Source organism: Balearica regulorum, chromosome 1 (genome assembly GCF_011004875.1).
Source record: "Balearica regulorum gibbericeps isolate bBalReg1 chromosome 1, bBalReg1.pri, whole genome shotgun sequence".
In the NCBI taxonomy this organism is placed as follows: domain Eukaryota; kingdom Metazoa; phylum Chordata; class Aves; order Gruiformes; family Gruidae; genus Balearica; species Balearica regulorum.
This window is the reverse complement of record NC_046184.1, coordinates 3,481,799-3,497,480: the sequence shown is the minus strand read 5'-3', so window position 1 is coordinate 3,497,480 and position 15,682 is coordinate 3,481,799. Positions and strand designations below refer to the sequence as shown.

Sequence of the window (15,682 nt, the reverse complement as noted above, 5' to 3'; positions counted from 1 at the left end):
CATAGAACCATGCTGGTCACCTTTAAGTCCTCTGTCATGTTTGCTGGACCACTCTTGGGTGCTTTAGGGTATCTGAAATGGCACTGGGCAAGTATGCTTAAACATCTTTTGGCCACATGTAATGCAGAGCACATGTAGAGCTTCTCTGTAGAAAGCTACCATCTGACCATCAACTACTGCAAGCCAGCTAAACGTGACTGACCAATAATAGGAGAGAAAAATAACAGGGATCCAGATGGAAGAGTACTGGAGAGACCAATAATCCCAGACCTTCCCTTTCCAGACACCAAGCCTTGCTTTTCATTCCTTAAATCCATCATCCCCCTATCCAGGATGAAGATAGGTATCTGTGACACGTGCTGGGCCGTGCTGGGCCCTGGGAATGGGTGGGCTGTCCCATGGCCCTGCAGAACCACTCTTCCCCTCCAAGGCTCTTACCTCCTCGCTGTACTTGCCAACGTAGGAATATATCTCTGAGAGCGCACTCATAGTGTTGAACTCGTTCATATGCATGCGAGACTGCTCAGCCAAGTACGCATTCATGTCCTGGTCACTGATTGCTGGCATTTTGGCTATGTCTGAATAGTACCTGAGAGACAGAGAAATGCAGGTGCGTCTTAAGGGGATAGAGATCGTCAAGAAATGAAAGCCATCAACAATAAGGAGAAAGAACACACTTAGCACTCTCAGGCTCTTCTGGTGCATCAGTGATATACCTGATCATGCTCTTATTTTACAGCAAGGGAGATGACTTACCCAAAGTGGAAATTACTGAAGCACTATTCCTAAATACCAGACGTGTGTTGTATTCAGTCAACCTTACTCTGAGACTGAAGTCCTAAAGACCATCCTGTAAACTTTCTCCATGTCATAAGAAGTAGGCAGTACCTATTGATGCTGGGTTCCTGTGTCAGCCCTGCCTCTAGTCCCACAGAGAAATCCCACTGATCTTGCTGCCCACTGAGAGCTCAGGATTTTGCTCCCATAAACAAAAAAAAAACCTTGCATGCTTGCTTGCATCATTCACACTAGTACATCTGTATCCATTGCTGACATCATCCACCTCCTTCACTGAATCCAGTCTGTCCCAGCAACTCCTCTGCTGCTCAGCATCTCCCTTTTGCCTCAAATTTTAAGCTGGCCTGATGTTAGTTTGTGGCAACAGACTTCAACACTCCCATCCCCATTCTGACTGGGGAAAATCTGCTTTCCTTAGGAGTCAATGCCATTCCCCTTGAGCTCAGGACGACTGGGGCTTTTTCCATATGATATGGATCCCCCAGAACCATTGCCCATCAGGCTTTAGCAGCAGAGAAATGTCTCTTTAAGGAAGTTGCTATTTTCAATGTCCTTCATCCCCCGGGTAAGGCAGGTCTTGGAGGACAAAGTTTGCGGAAGGTAATCAGTCACTGTCACTCGCAGCTGTGCTCTGCTGTCAACTGGTTAATTAGACACCATCATTTACATTTTTAATTTCTGCAATTTGACATTTTGTGCACAAGGAAAAAAAAAAAAAAAGAAAGAAAAAAAAGCCCATAGCTGCAGCAATCCACAATTTTATAATTAGGAGGCAGAGGGGACAGGGAGCAAAAAGAGCTGACAGGTGTCCTGTAAACAGCATTGAGACACCTGCTGAGATGGAGGCTGTTTTCCACTGCAGAGAAATTGGACACTGAAGTGCTGTATGATAAGGATCTTTCAGACAGACAAGTGGGAAAATACTGTCTATGACAGAGCGGGACAAGCAGCTGCCGAAGTTTCCTATGACAGCACAGTGTGAGAGCACTGGGAGAAACCCCCTCCATGCCCAAAGGCTCCAGTTTTGATCAGTCTGGTTTTGTGCCCTGCACTCTCATCCTGGTTTATTGCAATGAGTTGGTCTCAGTTGCTATCCTGGTTTTGCAGAGGGAGGTCGATGTAACCCTTGGGAGAGAAAGGCATAGGAGGCAGAGGTCCTTCTCCCAGCTCTGTGCATAGACTTCTAGCCTGACTGCTTGCAGAACAAGACTCTACCTCATCATAAAAACTCATGCAAACCTCATTAACTTTACTGCAACTTCCAGTAGGCACAACATTATCCTCCCTGGAGTCCCTAGCATCTTGTCTTCTGGGCTCAGGACCAGCCAAAAAACCTAGTCTAACTCAGTTCTATGGTCTAAATATTGCCTACTCCCAGTACTCCAGTGGTGAGTGGTCTGAGCTTGATTTTGCTTTACACTCTGCCTAATCCTCAATTCCCAAGTGGACCAGTTGTCTATGAGTAAAGCAGGTATCTAGAAATCCCGTGAAGACCTATCTGGCAGAACCACCTCCAGGAGATGGTGAGCAGGATGACTAAATATTTCTAGATCTTTGCCACTCCCAGAAAAACTCATACAGGTCTCAGCATCAGCAGCTGGACAAAATTAAACCTTTGCTACATGGACTTCTGACAAGAAAAAGCATCAGGAACCAGTGGCACCCATGACAGTGCTATTGCAGGCTCCTCAGAGCCAAAGCACATTGCTGAGAAACAAGGAGTCTTATGGCCAAAAAAACAAGGTGTGCCTTGGCACCCGAAGAAAACTACAGCCATGTGCAACCAGCACAGTTCATAGACTTGTGGGGAAAAACAGCCTGCAGTGCAGAGAATGCATTGATTTATGGTGTCTAAGAAGACCCCGTGGAGAAGAGCCCAGGTCCTCATGAATATTACATAGGTACCCTCCTGCTGGGCAAAATGAAAAGTGAAGGGGATTACATCACAGCAAAAATAGATGAAGCCAGTGGAGGAAAGCAGAGGTACTGTGTTGTACCTGCCAGTCTGTCTCTGACAACCACTTGAAATATTTCTTTCCCTCTCTGGTTCAGCTAGTCATCAAATAGTGGCAGGACAGTGGGTGTAGGGTTAGGGTGCTTCCAAAAAGTGTATCAGACACGCCTATCATCTGCTTCTCCAAGTTTGTCCTGTCTCTCTTTCACCTGGTAGCAAAGCTCTCCTGAGTCTGTGACTCACAAGGGTCTGAAAGCTCCACAGTCCCTTTCCAGCCCTGCAGAGATATTTTCCCAGCAGCGTAACACCCCCATGACTTATCTGAACAATGAAAAGCAACATGCAATGCTCCCTGGAGCGGAGGACAGGATGCAAGAATCTGAGTTTCAGGACTTGGTGGCCTCTTCAGCTATGACAAACTCTCAATCTGTGATTTCAGTGTTCTGGGTTCATGGGCCATTACCCTCCACCATACCAAAGTGTCCTGATCTCCCCTGGACTCAATTCCATGGCCATGACACACCTGAGCAGTCATTTCCCATTAAGATTGCAAACCAAGACATTGTGGAAGCGTGTTTTGCGGGAAAAATAAAAGAAAAAGAAGGAAAAAAACCCCCATGTACCAATAATCAAACCTTGCTGCTAGAACAGGGATAAGAAATATAACATCCTTCCCTCAAAACTCTGCCATGGCCAAATGACTTATTTATACAGAAGCGTTTCTAATGAAGCCATCATCGTGCTATCTAAAGAAGTTATGAATGTGTATATTAAAGCATCCTAGCAGGGAGATGACAACATCCCTGCTGAGTCTTTATTTACCTTCTATTTGAGCCCAGATCCTCAGAGGTACTTAAGGCCTCTCTGCCATTTGCATACCCTAATGTCTTCAAAACCAAAAACCACAGTGAAGCTGTCACCGAACCCCAGAGGTCCTTACATTTTCATGCCAGCATTTGCAAGGCTGCCTGTGTGCCGCTTCCCTTCGCCCCCGCAGCTGACAGCTCTCACTTATACCACAGCTGAACTGTGAGGCAATGCAGGGGGAGAAAGATGCTCTTTCACCACGCTGCTCCTGTGAGCCACCCTAAGCTGAGGGCCACCAGCTCTCCCCTGAGACATGGACAGGTTGTTGACTCACACTTCCACAGCCCCAGAGGCTGCATTTGCCAGCAGGAGGTTGGGAACATGAGACTAAGCCAGATTCCCTCTGAATGAGACAGAAAGGTAGCAAAGCGGCAAATCTAGCTTAGCCTGCCTCCAAAGGCTCAAGACTGAGAGTCCAAAGAAGAAGACAGTGACCACTGGGTTAGATGTGCACCACTCACTAGTCTGGTGCTGCAGATTTGCTACTTCTTCTGTTCTCCAGTTTTGGTTATTTCCAGTGGATCCTTTCCCAGCTGTTTCCAGAAGACCCTTAGATGCACATCAGAAGATCCTGCCTTACATGCTTAAGTTTTGTCTGAATCACAGGAGGAGCCTGAGTTCTTACCTCAAGGCTGTTCATTCTCTGATGTGGCAGGAAATTTGTTTATTAGACTTCAGAAGCAGTAAAACCCCCGAGAAATTTGGGTAAATCCATCACTCAGGCACATCAGCAACTCCGATGGAGGATGTGAGGGTTACTAGACCGTAGGATGTGACTTCATAGGTATCATTAGCACAGCAACTCACCCCAGCCTGGCTTGAACAGGAGAGCCCATGAGACCATCCACTGCCACTGTTGTATGGGGAAGGATTTTGGATGCACATGTATATAGTAGTGCTCCCTGTTATTCTCAAAAAAGTAATTGTTCGTGTTCCTTTCACATCTTCCTCTTTCCCTGGGCTGTCTCTTGGGGTTTTTGGCGGGTTTTTTTTTGTTTTATTTTTGGGGGGGTGTTTGTGTGTTTTGTTTTGTTTTGTTTTGTTTTGTTTTGTTTTGTTTTGTTTTCCTGAGGAAAGCAATACAATGGTGACCTGGGAATACATCTTGCCCTCTGTTTAGCCGGGGTAAATGCTCTTGCCTTTGGTACCAACTAGGAAAGGCTCCTTAGCAGAGATGTTTCACAAGAATGACTGTGCCTGCTGCCACTCAGTAACTCATTAACTCATCAAAAGAGAAGAGAAAAGCCGTGTTGCCAGTGCTTCCTCTCCAGTCTGAAATTTTCCAGCACCGCTGTAGTTTAGGCAGCTTAGCATGGAGCTAATTGCCTTCCAAAAGATCTTTTTGTCATGGCTGTTGTTGTGCCGTCGCTGGGTTGGGACTGCACTCATTAATAATCATTTTAGCATATGAAAAGCTTGTAACGAATCCATGTGCTGCAGACGGCAGACGCAATTACAGCAATAACATAATTAGGGTTATGCAATAGCTGGCTGTATCCAGACCACTGAAGGAGGAAGAGATGTATTAAAGAGATATGGGGGACTGCTATAGCAGAGAAGGGCTGAAGGAAAGCTTGGGAACAACCTAGCGGCCAGCTCTTTTATGGGATGAAGTGAAGCAAAGCAAAGACATGCTGTCAGTTCTTCTGTTGACATGGCATGGCAGTTTTAGTTTCCTGGGAGGCATCTGAGCTGTGAAGTTTGCATTTGTGCTGATTCAGCTACGGGCAGCTGCAAGACTCTGTTAGCCCAGACTGATTCTATTTTGGAGAGAGGTTCAAGGCAAGGCTGTTGGACACTGATTGGACTTTGGCAGTAATAGCATGACAGCTAAGCAAAAGGTAATGACCCCAAAGTTAGCTGAAAATCTGTCAGTTCTTCCAGAGATTTGCCTTGAAGAGCTTGAGGGAATGATTCTGTCTGTGTACGCATCCCCCAGCTAAGGCAATGATTTTATTTTGCATGTGTACGGCTTTTCATGCTGCTTTTCATGTCAGAATAAATGGTAGAGAATGGGCAGACAGCACTGAGTCAATGGCTGAAGAGTGAATCCGCCTGGCATCGTCTCAGTGCAGAGGACGTGTGGGTCTGAGGTTGTACCCTCTGCGTATAGACACATTTTGATCTTGCCTGCTGAAAATTGCAGTAGGTAACAGCAGCATGTTACTGAGATGAGAAAATATCAGGAGCTTTTTGGAGACTAAAGGTAAAGACAGACAAGTGAACAGTCTTCAGATACACCAAAAGCTGCAGCACGAGCATGTCCCTGGGGATGCGATGAGATGGCATGGGCTTTAGTTACAGCCAGGGAGATTTTGGCTGGCCATCAGGGAAAACACTCTGATGGGAAGGCCAGGGAAGCACAGGAACGGATTGCCTGAGGAGAGCAGAGGCTCTGTCGCTGGAGGCCTTTAAGAAAGGGGTAGACAGGCATCTGTCAGGAAGGCTTCAGACAGAGCTGATCCTGCCCTGAGGCAGGAGCTGGTTGGGTTGACCTCCTGAGGTCCCTTCCAGCACCGGTTTTTATTATCTCTACTGACAACACTCCCCTACCTTGACCCTTGGTATGCTGTATCTTGAGCCTTCTTTCTGGCAGGGAAAGGAGACACAAAAGACTGCATTTCTTTAAAGTAGAGCCGGGATTTGCACATGTCATTTGATGCCCTCTTTTAAAGCCCTTGGAATCACCCCGATGTTTCTGTTTAAAGCCTCAATAACTTACAATGTTTAGGGTGCATGCAGCTTATAATCTTTATTGTACTGAACTAGTCCAATTTGTCTTTCTTTCTAAAGTTAGCTGCAAAGCGGCCAACAGACATCACAAGCACTGAAGTGGAAGAGACCATCTTTTGACTACAGAGTCCTGGAACCACAGGTTGATCAAGTGGTGTAGGTTAAGTCCCAAATGGGGACAAACTATGCATTCTGCATACTCCAAACATACTCCCACAGCATTTTCTATTAAGCTTAAGACCTCAGCATTTAAAGGCTTACGCCATACAAATCATAGTTGCTTCAGGAAGAGGAAATAGATGAGATTGTGGACCCAGGACCTGGGTCAGGTGGGTCAGGTAGTGTTTGTACCCAGGTTAACATAATAAACCGCAGTTGTTGCAATTCTGAACTCCACAGATCAGGTCACATTAAACCTCTTTTAGTCCCCAACTTGGCAAGCCTATTTTAAATGGTCTTCATTGGAAGATTGGCAAGGTGTTAAGAATATTTGCAATGTCTCCATTGACTTATGCCTTTTCTTTGAGGGGCTATTTTTAATGCACATTAAGGAGCCAAAAGGAGACCAAGTCCCTGCAGGGATGAGAAAAAAAGTACAAGTTCCTCTCCTTGCAGCACTGCAGGTATTTTGGGCACCAGTGTGCAATGGAATAACTCTTTGGCTTCTGCTTTTTGTGCTCTGCCCCTTTTCAGTCTCCCACATCCCTGCCTCCATGCCAGGTTTCGGTAGGGAAACATCGTATTGATTGTGATGCAGGCAATTAAACGGTGTTAATGAAGTTCAAACAAGTGTTATCATAAGCTTGGCAGCATGGAGAGAAATGAAAGGTCAGCCACAGCCCTTTGTCATCTTTTCAGTGCGGCGTTGAATACTAATGAGACAGTCCCAATTAGAACAGGCTCCCCTTTGTATTGCTTGGGGATTGCATCAAATGCTCCCAAGTTCTCCAGATTTCTAGGCTCAAAGGGGACATTTGAAGTAAACTTGAAAAGATGCAGATCTGAAGCTGCTCTAATGTAAATTCAGCAAAGCCTATGGAGTTTTACTAACGGAAGTCAGATGAGAATCTGGTCTACCGTTCCCATTCTTTTTCTCTTTTTTCGATAGACTCAGATAATGATAATTGAAAGGCCTCCGCCTTGTTTTAGAACTACAGTCTGGCTCTCTGTGGCTTCAACAAAAGCCAGATAGCCTGTCCCCATTTCCTGGGTTAATTCTCCTGCCTCAGTCAGGCCTCATGTTCTGCCGCAGGAAACCCAAGTTGTGGCCGCACCTAGATAACTTTTTAGCCATGTGGTTTCACAGTGAAAGAGCCCTGGGCGTGTAATTTGAATGCTGAACCTGGTTTTCCCTGAAAGTCAGGATTTCTTATTGGGTTTGTCCACCTCTTTTTCCAATAGCGTTAAAAAAGGACTGTTGAAATCAAACTTCCAGTTGACTGCCATGTGAAGGCAGACCATTGATCAGGCCAGAATCTGTAGTTATTCCCTTCCAAGGGTACGTTCATACTCTAAAGAGATGGAAAACTAATCTTTGAAGGACTGGAGGGATGCACTTTTACCTATGTCTGCTTCTTGTGCCACGGTCATTCCCTGCCTTGAGTTTTGTGAGTCCTAAAGGCACACTCCATACTGAGAAACCAAGAGTTGCAAAAGGAAGGCTTGGAGTTACCCAGCTCAGCTACCATTTCAACAGACCTGTTAAAAGACAGGAGTCTGTCTTTACTCCAGAGTGCCTTCAAGTAGGGTTACAATCTACCACTGACTAATTGCCCTCTTATAGATTCTTCTTCATCAAAGAAGTTCATTTGATTTCAGGTTCTTCTGATTTACTCAACCACGTCTTAAACTTCCCGACTGAAAACCTTTTTATCTTATGATTTGCTCTTTGAAGAAGTCTAGTGGTCTTGAAGGATGCTGTCTCCAGCTGATGCTGACTACAGAAGTAGCTCCAACTAGTACTGGAAGCCATTGGAGTTGGAATAACTCCCTCAAAGTACAATTGCAGAATGGAGAGAATGAATTCATTAACTCAGAGTAGAATTGAAATTATATTATATTCATCCTCGATACATTTTTTCTTTGATCTACCACAGCATTCAGGTGCCACTGCCTTGAGTCAGTAGAACTGACACACAAAAATATGAGCAGGGCAGAAATTCTAACCATATTCCAAAACCTGCAGCCTCCCCTTGGGCTTCAGTTCAAGTTGTCAGACATCAGTGCAGATAACAACCCAGCACATGCTGGGCACAGAAATCTAGTGCTGTTTACTAGCAGCAGGGTGCGTTATGTATCTCGTTTGCAAACCCAGTTGTTTGGGAAAACTTCTAGGGAAATGCAGCACCTATTGCTGAGGATCACTGGGCAACAGGATTTAGCTCCAAAAAGTAGTAAAGTGAAATCAATACTGGGGGAAAAAAAAAAAGGAAACTCCAGTCCTCTCCTTATCCAGAAAAAAAAAAAAAAAAAAAGGTGTTACATGAGGAAATATCCTGTTCTCTACCTATGTGCCTCAGTTTGTCACTCAAATGTACTATCTCCAAAGATAAAAAATCAACCAGGGTCATAAGTAAAAAAAAAAAAAAAAAAAAAAAAATCGTCCATAGAAATCAACCACCCACTACAGGCAAAGTTGCTAAAGCGTCAGTTGAGTATGACACCTTTGGATCACTGTTGGTGCAAACCTCATTTCTAAATGACTCTCAAACACCTCTTTCTCCCTATTCAGGTCAATCCAGCAATCAACCTCAATACATACCAAGAAACTTGGACACATTGCCAGAAGTAGGTCATAATTAAGGAAGGTAGCTCGTAAGAGCCTTACAGGTTGCCTAGAAACGACATTTGCAGAAGTGTTTAACCACGTCTAAAAATAATTGTCCAGATAAATCAGAGACCAATGGGAGCATTGTTGTAAAAAATGTCACCTCATGCTGACTAGGGGACAGAGCTCTCTGATCAGCCATGCTCTCCTTTCACAAAATGAGAGAAAACCATCCCCACCAAAGGAAATACAGTGGTTTACAGCACAGTGTGCCTACAGTAGCAGAGGTCTCATATAACCTGCACGGCGTGGTATCAGTTTTAGACAGTGCCTATGAAGTCATCCAGACAAATCATTGCTTAAAACTGGATGTCATTGTACAGGAATGATCTGTAAGATAAACCCATCCTTGTATTTACAGAGTAGCAATCATTCTCCATCTGTGCAGTTCCCGAATCTGTCAATAACGCCAGGCAAGCGTAGCATATTGGAAAACAAAGCACAGATCAACTTCTGCAAGGCTTGCTCCAGCAGACAGGCTCCTGTTGAACGGAGTGCAAGATGTGCTATTTGCTTGTCCTGCAGAAAAACTTAGAGAAACTGAAGCCCTTACATACTGCAGGAATAGTTGCCTTGGTTGTATTCCCTGTAGAGTAGTTTTTCCAGACACTGACCTTCAGTGAAGTAGATTGAACAGTACAGCTACAGGTCTTGCAGATGTGGATAAAATGCTTAGAAAGACCTCTGACCTTTCATAAAATACCTGCATAGCTTCAGTCACCAGCCTGTCAATCTTATGGTGTCTCATTCAAAGCACGGAAGAGCCTCCAAGGAAAGCTACTGGACTCGGAATAAGGGGAGACAATTGCACGACCCTTGGGATCTAGGCGGTGTGGGGACTGTCACAGCGATGCTGAGAACAGCAAACCGCTTCTGGTCTGTGTGGAAAGACTTAGAAGCCCACGTACTTCACAGGGCTCAAACACATCACGTCCCTTCCTTCCTCCCTCTATCGCTCCTCGACAGTTTCTCCTCAAGAGAAACAATGATGGCAAACACCTTCAGTTCACACCTCTAATTAAATTTCCATCTCTGCTGCAAGGCATGTGGGAATAAAAGGCTAACATGGAGCTTTCTACTTAGGCAATAACCAAAGGAAAATTGTATTACTTGCTGATGTCATTCCTATTTCTAGAACTAAAACTCACCTTTCCACCCAGTTCTTGTAGCTGGGGATGTCCTTGGCGTAGAGAAGCTTGTTGGAGGGTGAGTCTTTGCCCAGACGGTGCTCCGAGGTTGAACAGGAGTCCATGAAAGTCTGAGCCACTACAGAGAGGCAGGCATCTGTGATGCTGTTCTTGTGGATGTCGAAGACGAACTGTGGGTTCTTGATCATGTTAACCCAGAACCGTAAGGGCAGGCTGCAAGAGGAGTGGGAAGGGTGGAAAGGTGAGTCAGTCAGTGCACAGCTCACAGGATTTGCTGCGTGAAATTACATTGGTAACTGGTGGATGGGAATCAAAGATCATGGTGTGGGCATAGGGATTCTGGGATAAGCTTTGATGTACAATAAATTCCTCCCCTAGAGACAGCAGTGGAGTGACCTCAGGAGTAGCTTTTGTCCCCGTTAACCTTACAAACCAGATTTTGTCACTCTTAGGGTCAATGCCATCTTATTCAAGTTGCACATAATGAGAGTATAATTAGGGTGATGAAAATCACTCCTAGTTTCTCTACGTTAGGGTGCAATGCAAAGTTGTGCCTATTGGCTGCTTCATCAGATGAGGATAGGCATCATATCTGCAAAACTTATGGTAAACACTAGTCATCAGGGGGCTTGGCATGTACTGTCACACTGCACAGCTTAAGCCCAAGCACGCATATGACCCCAGCACACTGGGCACGAAGCAATCTTTACGTGACAGAGAAAACCCTGTTGCCTCAAGGAAAAAAAGGGACTGGGGAACAAGTGTTGCAACCTTTGAAATGAAAATATATCTGCCCTAACCAAGGAAATGTTATTCCGATTACAATCCAAAGCTCTTTCCCCCCCTCCTTTTCCTCAAGAGAGCAGTTCATGTTCATGAGATGCGCTATGTACCTCCATCCTTTGCCTCAAGCCTTTACGTCAAGGCAAAAGCATTCATATGATCCTGGCCTAGGAGATGAGATGTGTCACAGATCACAGAGTTAAACACTTGTTTCTCTGTCAGGTAGACTGTTAGGTCTACCTTCAGTGTCTGCACCTTCCCAAGAAGAGGTTATTTTTCAGCTTAACAAATTCACCTGATGTTCAGGATAAACTCCCCAGTTCCTCAGTTCCTTCCATCTGCTCGTTACCTCCATATGTTCACAGAACCATAAAAAAATTCATCTCCAAGTTTGATACATTTCGGGTAACAGCAGGCAGTTTAGCATGTCCTGACAGAGGGATGACATCACACTTTCCTAAACCACTGTGTGTTCTCCTGAACCATCACAATCACAGAGCAAATGTAAGGAAAAGCTCACACAGGTAATCCCATCAGCCAAGCAGCCAAGTAAGGGAAGGGGCAGAAGTTCAGGAGCAGCAGGAGATGCCGGCAATGAGAGCTGATGGGAGTTGTGGGAGGGAAATATTTTAGGCTGGGAATGGAGGATTCATCTGTTGGGGGATGAAGCGGATGAGTGAACCGTGCAGAACTTCTTCTGCAGGTGTTTGGATGGCGAACACAACCACAGAGAGGATGAGCATGGAGTGCGTGTATGTGTGCGTGAGTGTGTGTACAGGTGCGGGGAGGGGCTGGGGGGACGCTGTCCCTAGCTGGGAATAATGAAGCCTGTGATGTGACTTTGAGTTAATTTAATCTGATTGAACAGATTTCTTCATACTGCCCCTTTTCCCACATACACACACACTCTGCCTTCCCCCCCTCCCCCCTTAAATAAACCTCCTGCTCATTTAGTCTGAGTGGCTGCAATCAGCCTCAGATTAGTGCCGCAGATAATGTTAATAATATGCTAATGTTTCATTAGTTGAAAGCCTCTTTGGTGCATGGGGTTTCTTTTTTTATGTCACTGCGCTGTGACGATCTGCCATCAGCATGGCTGGTAAAAGGAAAAAATGCATGAGCTGGGAGCCCCATGGCTCTCCTCTGCTGTTCCTTTTATAGTCCCTGTATTTGCACAGGAGAAGGGGAGGGAGCGATTCCCCAGGGGACTCTTTCCAACAGGGAGACTCAGCAGAGAGGAGCCGCAAAGATCTTTTCTCTCCACCACGCTTTTCCCCACTGTCCCATTACATGCATGAAGAGGGGCTGCTGCCTTGCAGCCAGAGCAGGGGGCTGATGTCAGACTTTGCCACTTGTTCCAAAGGAGACTCACATCCAGCTCCAGACCCTTTAAGTGCTTAGTACCGTTTGAGATGCTCTCCTGGCCTCCAGCTGCCATTCCAGGAGGGTGCAAGTCTCCTGTGGGTGCTGCATATCCCCTGCAAATGTCTGGGATACCTTAAAATATCTCAGATGGCACTAGATGCCTATGTGTGGGCAAACTAATGCAGCTCTAGCCCCCGTCTGAACTATAGTGAAAATTCAAACACACAGTTTAGGCGAAGACAGTGGCGCTGAATCCTCTCCCATGCCTCCCTAGACATTTCTATGGCCCTGGGCAATGCAGCAGTTAAACACTTCAACATTTTTCCTCTTACATCCTCATGTGATGCCTCAGAAATACTGCCATCATCATGTAATACAGGGCAAGCTGGGACCTGTGTAGCCAAAGTGCTCCATCCTTGAGAGCATCCTTTAGATTCTGGGATCTTCTGACTTCCCCATCAGCTTGGGAAGACTGATCCTGGTGCTCTGAACCCCACACCATGCTCCTCGGCTCCCCCAGCAGCCAAATCCCAAACCACATGTTCCTTTACTCTCTATCCAGTCGAGGACCTGGTGCTGTACTGTACTGGGGTGTCTCACTCACCAATTGCTCTTCCAGGTATGCCGCACATGGGGGTCATGGATGTTGTGCTTGTCAGCCTGCTCATCCAGGAAGTCGAACATGTATTTGATAGCCAGGGGAAGTGCGCTGCCACGGTGAGCAGTGCTGAAGATGGTCTCGAAGAGGTCATCTACAAATTTCTGGAGGGTGCCCTGTTGGGAGAAGGAAGGAGAGAAGAATGTGAAATGCCAAGTGGGAGAAAGTTATTGAAGTTTGGTACCCCACTGAAAACAGAGTAGGTCAGTGAATCAGGCCCAGAAAGCGTGAGTGAAAAGTCAGAGCCATCTAATATCTGGTAAATGTGACATGAATTGGAAATTTCAATACAGATGTCTTTAAGCAGGCACATGCTTCTTCACAATATCCGCTACATCTGGTTAGCAGCTAGGTGGAGTAGGTCAAGATACTACCTGTCCTCTCTGCTACTAGCACTCCCTGCCAGGGACAGTAGCTGAGCTGTGGTGGGATACCTTGCTCCATCTCAGGTACATGGTAATGGAGAGGCCCAGATATGTTCTCACTGAAATTTCTCTCCTCTGAGTTCTATCCTCAGCTGCTTTAGTGCATGTAGGAGACAAAACCTAGCCATTTTCTATGCTGGCTTTCATCCAGGGCCAATTCTTAAGCTGGGAACAGAAGTCAGATGTAGACTGTAGAGCAGAGCAGAAGGTGTCATTGAGACAAACAGGACAGGAGTGCCTGCAGAGGAATGGCTCGTTTATATCTGGGAGTAGTATAATAACACAAACTTCATCTTCATCTCCAAGAGCCCTCCTCATTTTTCACTACCCATTGGCATGGGACTGAGGCAAACCCTAGAAGCAACGCATGGATGTGTCAGGTACTGCTCTGCAGACCTCAGTAATGTCCACTGCAGGTCTCCTTATGCTCCTTTGGGAGGAGAATCCCAGATCCTGTGCTTGGAGAACCACCCTGGACAAGTCAGTGAGCACAGCTGACCCTTAGCAAGAAGTTGAAGAGCTGGAATATCAGAGAGTGACCGGGCTTGGAGAAGGGGGCAGTTGAGGAGCTGTGATAACCAGATGAGCTGCAGGCTGGGGTTGGGGGAGAACCAGGCAAGGCATGCTTTCCCTGCTGAATGGGGAGCTCTAGCCCACATTTCAACTTCTGCTCTGCCACCAGAGCTTCATAGGCATTTATATGTGAACAAACCATGTAGCTGCTAAAATAACCAAAACCCAATGAAATCTCCAACAAATGTGTCCTGATATGCAAAATTTCCTCTTCTGAAATATAAAAGCCTTCCCTTTCTCTGCAGACCCAGGAAAGAAATTCTCCTTACTAGAAACAAAAGCACCAGGTTCCACCAGAGTGGTTCAAGTTTACATAGCACTAACAAATACTTAATTAGAAAGCTGGTGTCTCTTGCTGATTCACCACTTGATTTATTCTTCAGGAAACAAACAGAGGTACCTTTTGCTTGTATGAACTCCTACAGGGTGAATAAAGCCCCGCAGCACATGTCTGACTCAGAAAGGGCCCCGGAGAGGAAATCTTGTTGGTCTGACAAGGAAGAGCTGCCCTCCGGTTCACTTTCTGGAGGGAATTAGTTCTCTACATGCTCACCCACACAAACACAAAGAAAACCTCCAAGGCTTTTAGGCAAGAGACTCTAGGTCTCAGAGGTCAGGGATTTACCAGAATAAAAATCATTGTCAGTTTAAGTAAGTATTCCCTGGGATTGTATTACCAGCAATTGGTCTCTCTCCTCTTTCCTTTCCTCAGATGGTCATGATGAGGAAAGAAAATTGCTCAGCCCAAGAGGGGAAACAATAAAGGCCCAGCCTTTCTCCTCTCTCTGTTGCTGTGCAAGTTTCACAGCTGTTTTCCTGCCATCTCCACACAAAAAAAAAAAAAAAAAAAAAGAAAAAAAAAAAGTGCAATTGTTGAGTTTGTGATCCGGAACAGAAAGCAAAAGCGATTCAGTGGTGGGGTAGGGGATGTATCCCCAGACAGAGTAAATCAGCACTGGTCCAATGCTTGCTAGTTTACACCAGCTGGGGCCCAGGCCCTGGGGAGCATGATTTTCTTTTTATGTTGTGTGATCCGTAAAAGCATCTTGATGCCAGGGAGCTGGGCATGTACCAAGGGCTAAAGACAAAGCCACTTTATCTCCAAATCCCACTGCAGTGTAGACAGCCTGAGTGAGGATGTGGGGAAGACTCAGACACCAGAGGCAAAATGAGTTGAACAACTGTGCAGGTAAAACTGTATGGTAGGATTTAAGCATGTGATGGAGACCTGTCTGAAGGGCAAACTCAGATGGCATTTGCATGAACACATGAAATTTTGTTTGTGCCTATTAACACCCTGACAAGAAATGATAATACTCAAAATTTCAGAGAAAGGAGGAAGATTGGGCTGTTTCATCACTCAGAACATGGTGAGATAACACCATGATCAGCCACACCTGAGCCACAGCTACTCTACAGTTTCCACTTCTGAGACGTATTGAAATAACCCTCATGATAGAGAGATTCGGGCACGGAGATGTTCTGCGCTGTAAGAGGATAGCAGAACTGCAAGGGAGCCTTTCTCTGATTATACTGCCTTCCTCCCCACCC

At 45.7% G+C, this 15,682-nt stretch overlaps 1 protein-coding gene across 2 annotated transcripts in view; it reads right to left on the bottom strand.

The window, feature by feature from the left end:
• The window catches only part of PLXNA4 (plexin A4), a 454,032-nt gene that overhangs the window by 7,471 nt on the left and 430,879 nt on the right, over nt 1-15,682 (bottom strand). For both annotated transcript variants that reach the window (XM_075757480.1, XM_075757530.1), the window contains exons 29-31: nt 13,080-13,249; nt 10,328-10,540; nt 439-589 (exon numbers count right to left, since the gene is read on the bottom strand). In XM_075757480.1, the coding sequence (XP_075613595.1) occupies nt 439-589; nt 10,328-10,540; nt 13,080-13,249 (534 nt within the window). The remainder of the gene's footprint in view (nt 1-438; nt 590-10,327; nt 10,541-13,079; nt 13,250-15,682) is intronic.